We start from the raw sequence: 13,692 nt of genomic DNA, 5'->3' as shown, positions 1-13,692 counted from the left end.
AGAAAGGAGTTAAGTTTACTGAAAAACCGTGGTGCTTTTTCGACTTAATATGCTGTCAATGTGCGTGAACAAGTCTTTCGGGTCGCCCCAAAATGTAACTGAGATGTTTGTAATGCCTATTGCCATATACAGCAAGCTTACATTTACCAGGGTCCTGATCAACTCACCTATTTCTGAACACATCATAGACATTAATAATGCACCTGAATAATGTATTTCCAAATTTTCAAAACGGGCCAGACTTAAAGTCGCGAGACTTGATAGAATTAATAAAGAAATGATTTTGTGCAATGAAAGTTAGCTAAGCAAATCAGCTCGACTTTGTGGGGGGTTGGGAAAGTGGGGAGGGGTTAGTTGATGTACGACAAACGTAGGCGATGTGGGCGACAAACGTAAATTCAGCGCAACGACCATCTACAGCAACAACTGTCGTCGCTCCGATCCGCTGTTCCGTTTGGTCTTCGAAGATGTAATCTAGTAGTTCCGTGGGAGCGAAACCAAAAGCATTGAATACGCCTTTTGATATACCAAATAAAAGGAATTCCATAATGTAAAGAAAAGCCGCTATGTCTGAAGTCTATTGTAAGCCAAGTTGACTGACAGGTATTGCACATCCAGATTAAGGCAGCTTACCGAAACACCAGATTTTGTGACATCTTAGGGTTTATGCATGTCATTTGGTAGGTATGCGTTTAAACCATTTTAATCTATTGAACAGAACAATTTTGAGGACTCGTGCTTTACAAACGAACGAAAATTATAATAATTGTATAAATGGGTATAAATTAGGACAACGTGCAAAGGTAATAAAAATTCATCTTGAGGGACCCGCTGTGTGCCATTTTAGGCAGACTTCATGCCAAAAGTGTATGTAAAATGTAAAAAGATGGAAATCAGTGCATTTGATTACCAATAATAGTTTAAAAGGAATATATGTTAATGGCATATATACACTTCTGGCAATTTCAGGCCCGTCCGCTAAAAGCTCTAAAAAGACAGATGGGAGCTACTTAAAATATAAATCGGATTGTTCGATTCCAAGCACTTCTGAAAACAAAATAGCAACTGGTTAATTAATGATGTGTATCAACATGATCAACAGAAACTCGCTTGGGTTCTTGGTGTCAATTAACCTTTCTGTTTTCAATTGACGCATTAGTTCAGTGCGCAGTGGTGCGAACGAAACAAGGAGCTCAATTTGACTTTATCTGCTGCAGCACGGACAAGTTTAATTATGAACCGAAGCATAACCGGAAAAGTTATGGACGATTCAATCTTTCTCGGAGGCATAAAGCCAATTCAACCGAAAGGAAGAAATAAGCGCATTGTGTTGGGTTTTGCGTTCGTCGCCGTTGCCCTATTTCTTGTTGGCTTCTTAATCGGCTACTTCGTCAAGCAACCTGGAAACAAGCCCTGCAGTCGAGCGACTACGGCTGGTGACAAGTCGAACGAGTTCGAAGAGTTCCACGAGTTGTTTATGGAAACAATCAATGCTGAGAGGTTGGAATCTGTTATTAGGTATGACAAACTAATATGATATCATTATGCAAATAGTTAGAGGTTGTAGCAGAATTCCTACCAAGAGTCTATTATTGGACTTAAAACAGTTCATTTGCAATGTCGTTACCAGTTTATACCTGCATGGTGGAAATAAACGGCAGACAAATGTATATCATACTTTGAAAATAACATGCATGAACTGTGCTTTGTTCTTGTTATGCTAGTGAGAGCCATAAAAGCAGTCTAAGCTTTGTTTATGTTTTATTGTCTTGTTATCTGTTCAAAGTGTTTTATGGTCACAGAGATAAAAACTCGTGTTTCTTTGACGGTCTGTCAAGGTTGACTTTCCACGACTGGAGTATTTTAATACTAACGGAAACGATAATGTAGCAGTGTGTGCCTTGTTGCCATAGACCAGTTGAGTTAGGGGCTCGCGGCTACGTTTCGTTTGAGTTGTACAAATATTCTCTCATTCAGATAAAGATCGCAAAGACATGCAGCGCGACATGTTTCATATTTTCTTATCGCGGTATTTATGGCCAAGGGCCGTGTAATATGAAACAGATCGAAGCAAGGAAAAAGGGATTGGTCTCAAGTAAAATGTCTACTCCGTTCTCAGTTTATCCGGCACTCAGGGCCACATCGTAATTATCAGTGCGAAGAATTTAGATAGTCTAAAACATTCGTTCGCAATAACTCCTGTTTTTCAAACTACTAGTGCAGTGCGTACAGTGTGAACGCACATGGGCAGTTCTTAGGGCCCTGGCATCGGCTTAGGAGGGTTATCCGATCCCATGGCATTGGCTAAAGATTAGATGTTCGTTTTCGAGGTCGAGGCATCCGACCACTGTCATCCTAATGCATTCCCTGCAAAACACAAGGATTCTCTTGATTCTCTTTCATCTCTCGGAGAGAGATGAGAGAGAACCTCTGCTCGTAGCCGCTCGGTTTCCTATGTGTGATACTATATAATAGGCAATTTTCAATTTGCCGTTGGCCACGGAACCTCCCTTACTCGCTGTTAGCCTGTTATAGTTAAAATACGAAAAAGTAACTAGAAGCCGCAGAGAACAGAAAAAAATTGTCCTGGAAAAAAATCGCTGTTGCGAGGAAATATGTGCATGGCTATCCGTCGCAGCTATTAATTATGAGTTCAATCGATACAAGTCAAGTGTATGGAACGCCAGAACTGTCTTATGATACTTTTTTTTATTATATTGGGTGGTTATGTCATTATATTGAGTAGTTATGTTATTATATTCGGTGATTAACTCATTATACTCGGTGCTTATTCCATTATACTCGGTGCTTATGTCTTTATATGCGGTGCTGTCTTCATTATATTCGGTGCTTATTCCATTATATTCGGTGCTTCCCTCGTTATATTCGGTGCTTTCTTCGTTATATTCGGTGCTTTTTTCATTATATTCGGTGCTGTCTTTATTATATTCGGTGCTTTCTTCGTTATATTCGGTTCTAACTTTGTTTGGTGTTTTCTTCATTATTACGGGTACTAACACTATTATATTCGGTGCTCTCTTCCTTATATTCGGTGCTCTCTTCCTTATATTCGGTGCAAAGGCCATTATATTCGGTACTTCCTTGTTCGGTGCTTACTTCATTATATTCGGTGCTTACTTCATTATATTCGGTGCTTACTTCATTATATTCGGTGCTTACTTCATTATATTCGGTGCTTACTTCATTATATTCGGTGCTTACTTCATTATATTCGGTGCTTACTTCATTATATTCGGTGCTTTCTTCGATATGATCGTCACTAGTCTTCGCAAGGGGCCGTACAATTTGGAGGTAGTCTAGGGAAAGCCGGGAAAAACGGGTGTCACGAAAACTCAGACCCCGAAACCTCAGACCCCGAAAACTCAGCCCCTCCAAATTAAAAACTCAATTGTTATCAATTGAATTGCTCTATGGCCACAATGGGGCGAGATGTTTATCTTCTCCGGTTTATGTTGTCGCGTCGATCGAACGGTGAAACACAAATATTTAACTTCTCAGGTTTATCGCTGTCGCGTCGGTCAAACAGTGAAGAACTAACAAGGTTTAGAACAGCAGCCGACACTGCTTTTCAAAACAGACCTTTTTTATGCAATCGTATGCAGCAAAAAAAACGTGTTGTTCTCTGAAACATACTCGTTTGATCGCAATCTGCTTTTTGACTTTATGTACAGTTCTGGCGTTCCATACAAGTGGATGTTATGTTGATTAACAAGTCGATTGTTATTCAGCACGCATGCGTGCTCAGTCATGCGCGATCATGAAATGCAGATATACAAAAATACCGATTTATCGAGTGATTAATCAAACAAACTAAACTTATTAGGTATTTGAGAAAGTCCATGCACCATGGTGCTCATGGTCACTACTATATCTTTATTGTTCAAGGAATTTCACAAGACCGTTCCACGGTACAATGACGGGCTAGCTAGCTCAGCAGTTTTCAGTTTTTGGCTATTATTAACGCGGTGTCTAAAAACAGATTGGATTCCGCGGATCAATTTTTATTTTCAGACTGCATGACTGCATGATGTGCGCTTTCAAGTTTTTATAATAGGGAGTTGCTGTTCTTAGACATGTAGAAATGTTTTGCATCAGAACTCATCTCGCAAAGGAGATAATTAAAACGTCACTGTTTGAATTGGGATGACTAACATGGCCGCAAAAGAACAGTGTACGATGTACCCCGTGTTGTTAGGACTTCCGGAAGTTGTTGAAATGTTAAGCTGTAAAGAAGAGGCTTTTAAACTGGAGTTTGAAGGCTTCTTAGTAAAATTGTATTTTAACCGCGAAACTTGTTTTTATAGGGAATTTTCTAAACAGCCTCACATCGCTGGATCGCCGAGGCAGCGCGAACTTGCAAATAAACTTGCTGCAAACTGGACAGCGTTTGGATTTGACAAAGTAGAAAAACCCCAGTACCAAGTCCTCCTGTCTTTTCCACAACCCGACAAACCCAACAGGGTCACCATAGTGGAGAGCGATAAAGTTATCTACGACATAACAGGAAAAATAAAGGTCTGTAGATTGAGGTGTTTAGTAAAAAAAATCTCAGTGCTTTTAAAGCCCAGTTCGATCGGAAATTCAAAGGCGACAAGTTTGTCAGTTGCAAAAATGTCAACTGCTACCCTCGGCCCCGGCAAACAAAGTTGTTTGAATGTCTTTTAAGTACTAAGGTTAATGAATGACATCGCAATTTCTTTTTTATGTTCATTTCATGTTTCATATCACCATAGTTAAATCATATATAGCTATTCCTACGACACGCGGCAATGCCAAAAGGTATTTATGTGCTCTAGAAGTACCTGAGGTAAAGTTACCAATTTTACAGTGCGTTAGAGTTGTGACCAATTTGAAAAGGGGTGGGGGGCGGGGAGGGGTTGCTTCGTGAAACAAGAAAAGGGTATATATAAGGTGCTACAAGTGGGAGGCGCGGTGGCCTCATGGTTAGTGCGCTCGTCTCCGGATCGAGCGGTCCGGGTTCGAGCCCTGGCCGGGGACATTGTGTTGCGCTCTTATGCAAGACACTTTACTCTCACAGTGTCTCTCTCCACCCAGGTGTATAAATGGGTACCGGCGAACTTAATGCTGGGGGTAACCCTGCGATGGACTAGCATCCCATCCAGGGGGAGTAGAAATACTCCTAGTCGCTTCATGCTACAGAAACCGGGATAAGCTCCGGCCTGATGGGCTACTTGGCTCGCATGCAGACTTTATCTTTTAAGGTGCTACAAACTGTTAAGTTTTTCTGTCAAAAAATCAAGAATCGATGACTTTGTAAGTGCTTCTTTGTAAGATTTTCCTGTCTATTCGTCTTTCAGATTTCACCCGACCCAAGCAGCTCTGAGACATTTGACCATTATCCTTACTTGGCATATTCGCCCAATGGTACAGTTGAAGCCGATCTGGTTTATGCTAACTATGGGGCAGATGCGGATTTTGAAAAACTTGCTGAAATGAACGTGACGGTTAAAGGAAACATAGTCATCATACGATCAAGAACTGTAAGTATTAATGAACTTCAGCCTGTACTTGTGAGTGGCAGTAGAGCATTTCAAAGGCGATCTTGTCTCGACTGAGGACGCTGTTCCCTTCAAATACAGTGAGGGACAAATTTGAAAAGTTTTTTATCATTTAAGTCAAAATATGTTCTTGCCTATCCCCTATACGTAGTCTGCGAGCAGGCTCACGTTCGAGCATACGTTGGAGCACAAGCGCGCGCGGCGTAGCCGCGTGCGCGAAATCGAGCGGCGAAGCCGCGAGACGAGAAAGTGACTTTCTTGGAGCCTCTTCACCAGACTCCTTTCCGCCGGATCGCTTTGCTCTTCGCCGCTCGCGCGCGTGACTCAACCTGAAAGGTGAGCGTGCTAGCAGGCTACCCTATACGCAAAAGTATATTGCATAGAGTATTATTCTACCACATACCATTGTTTGTATTTTAACATAAGTACCCAGTAAGAAGCGATTTTTCAGATTTGTCATTTATCGTAGCCCGTCGTGTTACAGACATGTGATTCAGAGTTTCTTCCCAAGAATGCGAAATGCAGTGACTCGTCGACGATCGGGCTATGTAGTTGTTTTAGTCTTATTTACTACGCCTTTCAATAACATGCGGACTCTAAAATTCAAAGCTCAACCGACAAATGGGTTTTTCGCTACCGTCAATCAAATGATCGACGGCTCCTCCCAGCTTCCGACTACTGCCGAGCACTATTTCGTTGCCTGAACTGCACTCAACGATTTGGTTACCGCACGCTCGGCAATAGTCGGAGGCTGGGAGGAGCCGCCGAACATTTGAATAATGGTAGCGAAAAACGTATTTGTCGGTTGAGCTTTGAAGTTTAGAGCCCGCATGTTAATGAAAGGCGCAGTAACGTGCTTTTTCTTCCACATCGTTGTGACCATGAGTTAATTTGAGTAACTTATTTCTTTAGGTTTCCAATGCAGAAAAACACGGAGCAATAGGAGCGCTAGTTTACGCCGACCCATCCTTTTCTGCTCAGCAAGGATACGAAGAAAAACAGGTTTATCCTAATGGTTGGTGGCTACCACCGAGCGGGGTGCAGGAGGGGACTATATTATTTAGTTCCAACAACGGAGACCCCTTGACGCCGGTCCTTCCTGCTACCAAGGGAATGTATCGCAGGCCTGTAAATGAGAGCGACTTCCCAAAGATTCCAGCGCAGGCAATATCTTATGGAGATGCTATGGAATTGCTGCGGAGAATGGGAGGTAATAATTGTTTTATAAAGACACTGTTGTATTCTAGAAAGGGATTTAAAAGGAGTTCTCCGTTTTATGTCGATAAAGGTAAAAAAGGCAGAGTGTACACTGTGGAGGGGACGCGGTGGCCTAATGGATCCTAATGGTGGGCGCGCTGGACTCGGCATCGAGTGGTCTGGGTTCTAGCCTTGGCAGGGGAACGTTGCGTTCTTGGGCAGGACACTTTGCTCTCACAGTGCCTCTCTCCACTCAGGTGTATAAATGGGTACCGGCGAATTTATTGCTGGGGCGTAGTTCTGCGATGGACTAGCATCCCACCCAGGAGGGAGTAAAAATACTCCTAGTCGCTTACTGCTTTAGAAACCGGGATAAGCCGTGTGGCTGTAAGGGGCATTGGCCTAACGCAGACTCCGTGGTATCCTCTTTGGCCCCAGCGCATGGATAGGTAGGTACCTATCCATGTACTGGGGCCAAAGAGGCTAGCATGGACGAACATGAGTGCAATTAACTCTACAAACGATTCTAGGTCATCCGTAATAGTTTGTGTTCACTCTTTCATCACCTGGGATACAAAAAGGATTTCACTAACTTCGTCCGTAGAACTGTAAATTTTGTTTCTAATCTGCAGGGTTAGAAGCCCCTAAGACATGGCAAGGTGGTTTAAACATCACATACCGCACTGGTCCAGGGTTTCAAAGTGGCAGCGCCAAGCTCAAACTTGAGGTTAACAACCAATTACACGAGAAAACCATTTACAACGTGATCGGCACCATCTTCGGCAAGGACAATCCCGATCGATATATAATCGTTGGTAATCATCGGGACTCCTGGTCTTTCGGTGCCGTGGACGCGCTGAGCGGAACTTCGGTAACCAATGAAATGGCCCGAGTGTTGGGCACTCTTTTGAAGAAAGGATGGAGACCGCGAAGAACGATAAAAATCTGCAGCTGGGGCGGAGAAGAGTTCAACTTGATTGGATCGCACGAATGGGTGGAAGAAAATGCCAACATTTTGACCGAGCGCGCAGTGGCGTACATCAACTTGGACATCGCCGTGTGTGGAGATTACGTGTTAAGAGCAAGAGGATCACCTCTTTTTAGACAAATAACTCACAAATTGAGTAAACAGATCAAGGATCCTAAAAATACAGAGGGTACGGACACGATGTATGACATCTGGCTGAAAAGGTCGCCTTCCGATACCAACAGGAATGAGCCGATGCTTTACAACCTTTTCTCTGCCAGTGACTATGTGCCATTTTATCAATACTTAGGAGTGCCCTGCGGTGATTTTGGCTATTGGTTTGGGTACGGTGACAGATCGTCTTTATATCCTGCATATCACACACAGCAAGACACCTTTTACTGGGTGAAAACGTTCGTTGACCAGAAATTTGAAATACACAAAGCTATGACACAATTTGCAGGAGGAATGTTACTGGACCTGGCCGATGAGCCTCTGCTCCCACTTGATATTATGAACTATGCACTCGCTTTAAACTTTTCATTCCACGTTGTCGCTTCGTCTCCGAAGCTCTCAGCTAATAACATATCCCTATCTACACTTCAGGAAGCTATATCCGGGTTTTTAACGGCCAGCCGAAAATTCGAGTCCAGAAAATCTGACCCAACGGTAGTTGAAAGACCCTCCGAGTTGCGCACGATCAATGACCAAATGGTTCGAGTGGAGAAGGCTTTTATCTACCCGTATGGCCTCCCAGGTTCAAATCAGGCCCGACACGTGGCTTTCAACTTTGGTTTCCACAATATAGAACCAGGAAGAGCTACCTTTCCTGGGGTCACAGAAGCTCTGCACATGGCAGAGAAATCTGGAGACTGGGATCTAGTTAGGCAGCAGTTATCAATAGCGGTTTACTGTGTGCAAAGTGCCTCAAGAGTACTGGAACCTTTAACAAGTTAGGGAAGCCCAAGACAGGATTTAGTGGCGGATCCAGACCTTGAGCTAAAGGAGGAAGGGGAGGGGGGGATTGTTCTGCTTGCCCTGCCGGTTTTTCTTCCTTCTGCGATTTTTTTTAACCCAAAATAAGGGGCGGGACGGGGACTGGGCCCCTACGGGCCCTCCCCTAGATCCGCCCCTGGGATTTGCATCCAAAGTCAAATTTTCACAGTAACGTCAATTACTATCTCAACAGTTACCTCCACACAGAAAAGTTAGGGTCTTAGCTCAGTTTATTCCGTTTTTTAGTGGCACAAGGGATTGAGCCAGGAAAATTGGATTGTTTCTTTCTCGAATATTTGAGAATCTAAAAGTAGGATAACTTGTATTATATTCCATGCTCTTAGATGAAGGAATAGACCGCGGCGGGCGAATGGGTACGTCGTTTTTATTTCGCTTTTCCTCTTTCGCTGTTATGGATTGGCTTCAATATAACATGTTTCCTTGTTTCTATTTTTCAACAAAGACAGACGCATTCAATGTAATGATCATCCAGTCTAGTTCAATCTGGAGACTGCAGTTCACAGTTCCCTCTCAACAACTGATAAATTTGTTTTTAATGTCGTAAAAATGTATATCTTGGTACGAACGTTTCCACCCATCACGAAAACGTCAAATATTATAAGAACATATTTTATTCCCTTGTATACATTCGAACAAACATTTTATTCTTTATACGAGAAATTAATTAGGTATTACATGTAAAGCGAACGCGTACGTGCTGATACAGGATAAGAAAATAGTGTGAAAACCGCGTTGGAAACTGAGAATAGTACATAAAAAACCAGTGATTGCAAACTACAATTTTAATAAAGATTTTCTACACCAGATTTAGATTGTACAACTGTACATCATTGTTGTTCATTGGCTACAAACTACTGTGGATAGCAACGCTGTTACATTGAGCTTATTTTATCAAACTGAGGCCCAAGGAGGGGTTATGGGAATATGGCCTCTAAGCTTTATCAAAATATTATACACACCTTTTTATATTACAACGGTTAAGGAAGTGTCTGCCCTAAATTAAGCAACGCTTGCCTCTGGTGAGTGCATATTAACTCGTTTAAGCTATCTACCATTACCTATACTAATACGTATGCACTTGGTACAAATGCACCTTAAATTAATCTCCATGTCCTACGAAAAAACCTGAAAACCACCGACAATTACCGACGAAATCCGTAGTTACTAGACTGGTCAGTTTTAAGATGTCCATGTAACCTTCACTGAGATGAGACTTGACTGTGGCAATTGACCATTTCCAAGTTGCGCAGGGAACTGAGGTGAGTTTCAAATTTTAACCAATCGATAAACTGACACTATCACATGAAAGAGCACGTTGAGATTAGTCATTTGACCAAGTTTGATGCTTTTAGGGTGAACAGAGACCAAGTTATGGACCTTGAATGTGGTTCAACATCCATACTAATTTTGAGACAGCGTCCACCAAAACTCATGAACTCTTAAAATTTTTATCAGTTCTGTGACAACTGCAAAGTCCCGTCATGCACCGACCACATGTATATGGAATAACCTGAGATGAAAATAACTGTGCCCATTTTCAAGAGTATTAGAGATTAATGCTTAGAGCTTAACCACAACAAAACCAAAACCAACTAACATAATGCCTTCCTATATATTTAACTTAGCTTATCGATACTTGAACCGTGGAAGGTCAAAGCAACACAGCAGCAGCAAACTTTAAAAAAGTGAGTACAGTATAAAACAACATAAGGTGAACTTTTGACTGACTAAAACCTACATGAAGTTTTCCAAGCAGACGCTCTCTGGGGAGGAGTGTGTGAAGAGCCATAGAATGTCTGCATAGGAAGCTAACTAAATCCCTATTCACACTAAAGCTAAAACAGCTCTTTAGTTCAACATGACTTAAAATACAGCAGATGCTCATTGCTCCCGGTTGGTTTGGAGTCAATGAGAGGTGGCCAAATTTGTAGGTTAATGGTACCCAAAATAAAACCAGACCCACAAGTCATATGTGACATGTACAGTGATGGATTCAGATTTGCTTGAAACGAGAAGGGGGAAGGTACGGAATGTCGAAATAGTAGGCGAGACTGTACGCTTCAAAACAAGTAATGGAAGCCTAAAAATAATAATAATAATAATAATAATAAATTATCAAAGATCTTATGCCAGGAATACATTTCTATCGTACCCATTTCCGCAATTAGCCAATCAGAAGCAACGAATAGACCAAACAGCCGCTGTTGATGATCAGTCCTAATACTGTCCTGATATCCTGCAATATCAAGTCATTGACCTGATATGGCTACAATATCATGGTCATTAAGTCGAATTTGGGTACAGTAACTATGTCTTAAATCTGTGGACGAATGACAATACATGTACATGTATCCATTTCAGTAAACAATCAAGCAAGTGCTGGCCGGACACCTGTGAGACCATGGAATACTAACAACTACTACAACCATTAAATTATCGGAATTCTACAAAATACATTGTCACATGTACACAAACAACTAGAAAAGCAGGTTAATAAAACGGGCCACTTCTTCCATTCACATCCTGACTTGGCCTATATCTGTACTTTGGCGGGTTTTTCCATGCTTCAATCTGCTCTTGAATTTGTTTTATGAATAAATGAGTCATAACAATTCCAGCCACCTTGTGACAAGGAAAGGAAAAATAAAGAGAATGTCAGCATGGTTCCATTACTTAACCATAACAGTCCCAAACCTGAACTATGTGTATCATTCTTCAAACTGTCTCACTTTATAATGATACTACTGTGTAAATATATGGGTTATTGACCAAGTGTGAGGTCAACATGGCTGGATATTGGCCAAGTTCTTTTTTGTGCGTTTATGGACCGAGACGGAGTTGAGGTCCATAAACTCGCAAAATAAGAATGAGGGCAATATCAAGTCATCTTGAGCGAACAAGCTTGGTCAACAAAGGATTTATTATATGGCTTTCGGGGAAATTTTAACTTGCGGGACACGGCAGGTAATCCCGAACGGTCAAGATAGCTCCATCTTGCCTCCTCGGATAGCAAATCACAGAGCAGAATTTGATTCCTCTTGCCCGCTCACGGAGCTAGCTATACATGTATAATAATGTGGTATATTGAAAACACTGTGTATCATGTGTACTCATTTCTGAAGAAATACCAAACTTCTCGTTTAAATTGTTCAATTGGTAGTTGATGATTGAAGTTCTCCCATTTTTAACAATTTCCAAAGTCTAATCTAATCCTAGCTACTGTGTGTACATGAGCGAGATAATTCCAGGTGGAAATAATTGAAGGGGAGTGTAGAATAGCGCCTTAATAACCTCATACTCTCCTTACATTCTACAAGGGAGTAATAGGCAATTTGGAAGGAGAATTAAGTGGTTTATCAGAAGTCACTTCTAAAAGGCTTCTTTCTCAGGCAACCCTTCAATTTTGGCCACGTGGGTACAGATATTTTGGTTCCAGATTTAAATAATCATCTCAAACATAATGATTTTCATCTCAAAGGAGAAAAATAAAGAAAGAACAAGAAAGGAAAACAATTCTTACTTCAGGGAAGGCAAAAGCCACAGCAACTGCAGCGACAATAACGAGGTGGTTCCTGAACCACTCCCAAACAGCATCCAAACAGCCAGTAATATAGATTTTATCCTTCAGAGCCAAACGCTGTCAAAAAGAGCCAAACCATCATTATTACTGATATGTGGGAATTGCCCAGTGCTTGAAATATGAAATCACGTTTACCATGTTATTATATCACATTTAGTATTCAGAACATGCAGCAGCAACATATTCACGTATTTACTTATACCCATGGATACTACCTTTATGTCGTTACACAAGCTTGAGACTTTTGATCCGGTAACATTAAACTTGTTAAACACTTTAAAAATTAAAGTTGTTAACATGTGAAAGTGGAACAGGTCAAGACATACATGTATTGTCATGCAGTAAGAGCTGAAAGTACTCACATGCTGTTCCCTGACATGCCAGCCACACTGAATGTTAGGTTTCTGTAAAACAGAGTGTAAAAACATCATTGGTCAAGAATTGTGTTTAAAGGTAGTGCTAAAATTGCATTTTGCTAAATTTCGCACAGGAAAGTTCTGTATAAGATAAGAAACTCTAGTTTGAAAAAAATTGTGCATAGAAATGAACTGTCTCATAAAGAAAATATATGTATATATGAGGCGCTGCAAGAAATATCAACCTTAGCGCAGTTGTTAATGCATTTGAAGAATATCTGACGGAGAGCAAGATTACAAAAAATTAGTGAGAAAGACAAAAACTGAAGAAAAATGAACAAAGTCTTCAAAGAAGATTCTCTCACAGCTGAATGAAAGTTGTAATTTTCTTGGAGTACTTGTCGAAAGACACTATCAAATGTTTCTTGAAAGTGATATTCAGAATTTCAGTATACATGTAATGCTGCAGCTGAAGATTATGTCAAACCAAGTGCTATCAGCCTGAGGCCAAAGGCTGGGACCTATATCACCACAAAAATCACACAACCTTATTCAATACAGTGGAACCCCCCCCCCCCCCCCCTACGCCCACCCAGTTAATATGGCCACCTTGTTATTATGGCCACTTTATTCTGGCCCAAACGAAAGCTCAGTCAGTAATTTTCAAATTCAAAGAACCCCTTTAATATGGCCACCCTGTTGAGACGGCCATGTTTTTGTGGTCTGTTGGAGACCGGATTAATGGGGTTCCACTGTAATTGCTACTGTTAATACTCCTGAGAGAGATACCATCATCTTACCTCTTCTGGTTCACGCACACAACAGGTGTGTGGAACACCGCACTCCTCAGGTGAAGGACCGCCACATTTGAAGTAGCGATTGATATCCCAGTCATTAAGATCTGTACTTCCACAACACTGGAACTGCCAAATAAATAAATTACATTAAATTTTATTACAAAGTTCAATATGCAGATGGAAAGCTTTGGATTTTGGACTAAAACAAATTTGCTTGATCTACACAGCAATTATTGTG

At 41.3% G+C, this 13,692-nt stretch overlaps 2 protein-coding genes across 2 annotated transcripts in view; one reads left to right on the top strand and one right to left on the bottom strand.

The window, feature by feature from the left end:
• The first annotated feature begins 241 nt into the window (after window positions 1–241).
• Window positions 242–9,229, top strand: LOC145478804 (N-acetylated-alpha-linked acidic dipeptidase 2-like). Its single transcript, XM_081456978.1, has 5 exons — window positions 242–1,518; window positions 4,326–4,536; window positions 5,340–5,522; window positions 6,453–6,750; window positions 7,370–9,229. Exons 1-5 carry the CDS (start codon window positions 1,235–1,237, stop codon window positions 8,659–8,661), a joined length of 2,268 nt encoding a protein of 755 aa, XP_081313104.1. The 5' UTR covers window positions 242–1,234; the 3' UTR covers window positions 8,662–9,229.
• An 85-nt stretch (window positions 9,230–9,314) lies between these two features.
• LOC145478835 (tetraspanin-33-like) overlaps window positions 9,315–13,692 on the bottom strand; it is a 9,812-nt gene continuing 5,434 nt past the window's right edge. Inside the window, exons 5-8 of the mRNA XM_081457015.1 lie at window positions 13,458–13,580; window positions 12,664–12,705; window positions 12,242–12,358; window positions 9,315–11,343 (exon numbers count right to left, since the gene is read on the bottom strand). Coding sequence (XP_081313141.1) covers window positions 11,212–11,343; window positions 12,242–12,358; window positions 12,664–12,705; window positions 13,458–13,580 — 414 coding nt within the window. The 3' untranslated portion in view covers window positions 9,315–11,211. The remainder of the gene's footprint in view (window positions 11,344–12,241; window positions 12,359–12,663; window positions 12,706–13,457; window positions 13,581–13,692) is intronic.

The sequence above is a fragment of the Orbicella franksi genome, chromosome 2 (assembly GCF_964199315.1).
Source record: "Orbicella franksi chromosome 2, jaOrbFran1.1, whole genome shotgun sequence".
In the NCBI taxonomy this organism is placed as follows: domain Eukaryota; kingdom Metazoa; phylum Cnidaria; class Anthozoa; order Scleractinia; family Merulinidae; genus Orbicella; species Orbicella franksi.
The sequence above is the reverse complement of the archived record's forward strand: the minus strand, read 5'-3'. Positions and strand labels throughout refer to the sequence as shown.